The sequence below is a fragment of the Myotis davidii genome, unplaced genomic scaffold (genome assembly GCF_000327345.1).
Source record: "Myotis davidii unplaced genomic scaffold, ASM32734v1 scaffold370, whole genome shotgun sequence".
NCBI classification, from domain to species: Eukaryota; Metazoa; Chordata; class Mammalia; order Chiroptera; family Vespertilionidae; genus Myotis; species Myotis davidii.
Genome location: NW_006288615.1, coordinates 16,879,169 through 16,883,518, shown reverse-complemented (window position 1 = coordinate 16,883,518; position 4,350 = coordinate 16,879,169). Strand labels below are relative to the sequence as shown.

Sequence of the window (4,350 nt, the reverse complement as noted above, 5' to 3'; positions counted from 1 at the left end):
AGTCACGTTTTAGTAACTGCTTCCACTTGTGGTTTTTTCATTGTCCTTCTGTGTGACTCTGGCAAAGTACATGGTCTCTCTTGCAGTGGTTCTCAACCTTCCCAATGCCGCGACCCTTAATACAGTTCCTCATGTTGTGGTGACCCCCGACCATAAAATTATTTTCGTTGCTACTTCAAAACTGTAATTTTGTTACTGTTATGAATCGTAATGTAAATATCTGGGATGCAGGATGTATTTTCATTGTTTGCGACCCACAGGTTGAGAACCGCTGCGAGAATATGGGCCGTAAGTTAAGTTGAAATGGTTTCCTGGCATCTAAAAAAAAAGAAAATCTTAGATATGTGAAAAGTTATTTATTAATGATTTGCCCACTTTTGTAAAGCTGATGATGTTTTTATTTTTTATCCAGGTATACTGTGATGTCAGGAACACCTGAAAAAATTTTAGAGCATTTTCTAGAAACAATACGCCTTGAGCCAGCTTTAAATGAAGCAACAGGTAAATACCTAGAACAGTTTGTGTGTTCACTAAATCCATGCAGAACACTGTGAAAAAATAAATCCTGAGTTCATTCTCAGCGTGTGTAGACAAAACCGGTTTAGAAGGGGTTGTTGGATTAACGTTCTCAGAGCATCCCTGTGTGGCCCACACAGGGAGTCATCCTTCTGACCCTCCTCTGCCTGCTCCGTTCCTGGCTGTCCTTCGGCAATGGCTCAATCTCATTCGTACACATGAGGATTAGGCTTTTATAGGCATCTCTTAAGGTTATCACTTATTTTTAAGCCTCACCTGAGAATATGTTTATTGATTTGAAAGAGAGAGAGAGAGAGGAACATTGATGTGAGGAACATCGACTGGTTGCCTCCTATGCATGCCCTGACCAGATCAAACCCATGACTGGGATCAAATCCACAACCTATGTATGTGCCCTGACCAAGAATTGAACCTGCCATCTTTGGTGTTCAGGACGATGCTCCAACCAACTGGGCCACCTGGTCAGGTCTCACAGGTTAGCATTTAAATTCACCTTTACAGACATCTATTAGGTTAGCATTTAAATTCTACCTATCCCCATAAAGGATTTGCTGCTGCCTACACAAGAGGTACAACCTCACTCCAATGGAGTAAAATAGTTCTGTTGGTGGTTGTAGAGTCGCGGGCTGCCCCAGAGTGTAACTACCATCACCTGTATTCGTTGGCTAGGGTTGATGTAACAAAGCACCTCAAACTGGATGGCTTAAACATCAGAGGAGTATGGTCTTACAGTTCTGGAGGCTAGAAGTCTGAGATCAAGGTGGCGGGAGGGTTGGTTCCTTCCGAGGGCTGTGAGGGGGAACCTGCTCTGTGCCCCTCTCCTGGCCTCTGGCTTTTACCCGGCAATCTTCAGTGTTCCGTGGCTCATAGATGGACCACCCCAAACTCTGCCCTCATTGTCACATGTTCTCCCTAACTCTTCACATAACCTTTCTTCTGTGCATCTATCTCTGTTTCCGAAGTTTCTCTTTTTATAAGGACAGCACTCATACCGGATTAGGGCCCACACTAGACCACATCTCAATTTGACAACACCTACAAAGACCCTATTTCCAATAAGGTCGCATTCTGAAGTTTTGGGGATTGGGACTTAACATGTCTTTTGGGGAGGATAAAATTCAACACATAACACTACCTTACAGTAGTATTCACTAAGACTCAGAGATTGGAGGGTGAATGAGATGAATCTTGAGGGTGACCTGAGTGTCCAGTTATACTATCATTCTCCACTTGGGGAACCATCTTGTGTTAACTTTGGAATAGTCTACATTCAACTTAAAAAAAAATTCTATGCTACTGGCTTCTCACTCAGAATAAAAGGTTAATATTGTAAGCAAACTGAACTACATGAAAGAAGATTTCTCACTAAAAGAAGTTCAAAGACTTATCTAACAACCCAGTGGTAGTTCAAGGTCCATTTCCACCATCTGTGAGTGAAATTACTATTTTTATATACCTTCTAAAAGTATTTTAGCTCTGATTACTTCTTATTTTAGCTCTTCATTCCAGCTTCTCATTTTATAAAGAGATTATCTGAGATCTTTCTTTATATAGCGAGTTAATTGGGGAGTCGCTATTATAAAGCCAGGATCTCTGGCTCCAGGGCAGCTATTTTTGCCTCCGTATTTGTTGAGTATCTCCCTGGGAAAGCACTAAGCTCGATGCTCTGGACAAGGCACGCGCTGGAGTTTAAAACCAACTAGAGGACACAAAGGAATGTGAAAACAGCTGGACCATCAGGCAGGATGTGGTCAGTGCTTCAGGAGCACTGACTAATTGAAGGGGTCGGGCAAAGTATCGCGAAGAATATAGCCTTCGAAATCGCCCTGAAAACAGGCTGGTGTCTAGTCACTGGAGCCCGGGGGCAAAGCGTTCCACGCGGAGGTGTAACATCAGTACTGACATAGAAGCGGTCAGGTCAGGCAGCTTGGTTTTGTTGGGCGATCGTATACAGAAGTGGCAGAAGGAAGGTGCGGCCTAAGCATCTGACTACAGATCCTGGAGGATCTTAAGTGCAAAGCTAAGCATTGGGGAGAATGTGACGGGCCCCATGATGAGAAACTAAAGGAGGCAGTGCAGTGGGAAACCCTTGGCATTTATACATTTACAATACAGAACACAGAGTTAATAGTCAAACTGGCTTACGTCATAGAAACGAGCACCTCGGGTTTGGCAGTACATTGTCTTAATTTACCAAAGCATCTATTTTCTGCCTTAGACCTATTCGTTTCCTAGACTTTTAACTTGTGGGGCCAGCATTAGTCACTGAGTGACTTAGGAAATCATTTTTCAGTCTAAGATGATTTTTAAGACTCAGTTCTCAAGAATATCAGAGTTACTGCATACAAGTAGAGAACAAGGAAGCTCTAGTGAAACATGGGTGCTGGGTAGTTGCCATGCTACGTGGCTGCTCCCCAGCCTTGGAGTGCTCTACCGAAATCCCCGCGTTAGCAAAGTGTGAACTACTGTGTAGCACAGGCCTTCTGGGAGCCTCATAAGCAAGGATCATCTCCCCTCTCCTCAGAGAATATCTAAAACATGTAAAGGAGACCCTAGATGTCAAACTCGGACAAACCAAAATCCCTTTGTACTTAAAAAAGTTCTATACAACTTCTGTCTGCATCCTCTCTGGTTCAGTGTACTGGGACTGAAATGACTGGTAACACCGAGTAATGACAGGATGACAGCATGGGGTTACACTTATCCCTTATATTTTAATGAGAATAGTGGTATTTTGGGACGTGGTAGAGGCATTGGCTGACACCACAGTAGTAATCATATTCCAATATATAAATGTATTAAATCAATACATTGTACACCTTAAACTTACGTAATGTTGTATGTCAGTTTTATCTCAATTTTTAGATGAATATAATAGTTAAACCTTAAATCACTGATTCCAACTTTGCCAATATAAGTTCATTTAAAACATAGACAATAATGTTTATCTAATTTATATAGTTAAAATGTTCACATTTCTCACCATTTTCTATTTGAAAAGATATGTGAGTTTCACAAATCTCAGCCAGTGTAGTTTATGTTGTTTTTTTAAAAATATATTCTATTGATTTTTTTACAGAGAGGAAGGGAGAGGGATAGCGAGTTAGAAACATCGATGAGAGAGAAACATCGATCAGCTGCCTCCTGCACACCCCCCACTGGGGATGTGCCCGCAACCAAGGCACATGCTCTTGACCGGAATCGAACCTGGGACCTTTCAGTCCACAAGCTGACGCTCTATCCACTGAGCCAAACTGGTTAGGGCAGTAGTTCATGTTTTAACTGAGAGTGCCCATGGCATCTTGGATTCCAAGTTTCATCAGGTGGATTCCACAGGCTCTCAGGCCTGTCTTCATGTGCTTTTCCACCAACACTGACTAGAGTGTTGTCTTTGTGATGAAGAACCAGCATGAACTCAGAATGAAGCAAATGAAGCTTATCTTTGGGACTTGCCTTATTACCTACCTACAAAACAGCTTCAGCTACAGGACAGTCACCATTTATAATCTACTAGAGAGCTTTGTTTTGCTTCTGTTGCTACTCACAGCCTGTATCTTTCTTTTATTTTCCTTTCCATATTTTATTATCCTCACCAATTCTCTGCTCTTACCACCTTCTTTTTCTGTAATTCCATCATCCTCTCATCCTTCATTGCTCCCTCTGGAAATAGAAGGTGAAAAAGAGATAAAGAAAAGGTGATATTGACAAAAGACATATGGTGTAAAGGTGACAAATAAATGACCATGTTTCTTTGCATACATGGTACTATTCATGGGTTTCTCTCTCTCTCTCTCTCTCTCTCTCTCTCTCTCT

At 41.9% G+C, this 4,350-nt stretch overlaps 1 protein-coding gene across 7 annotated transcripts in view; it reads left to right on the top strand.

Moving 5' to 3' along the window:
- The window catches only part of RAPGEF4 (Rap guanine nucleotide exchange factor 4), a 225,534-nt gene that overhangs the window by 163,846 nt on the left and 57,338 nt on the right, over positions 1 to 4,350 (top strand). For all 7 annotated transcript variants that reach the window (XM_006760619.2, XM_006760617.2, XM_015561981.1 and 4 more), the window contains one exon: positions 413 to 501. In XM_006760619.2, coding sequence (XP_006760682.1) covers positions 413 to 501 — 89 coding nt within the window. The remainder of the gene's footprint in view (positions 1 to 412; positions 502 to 4,350) is intronic.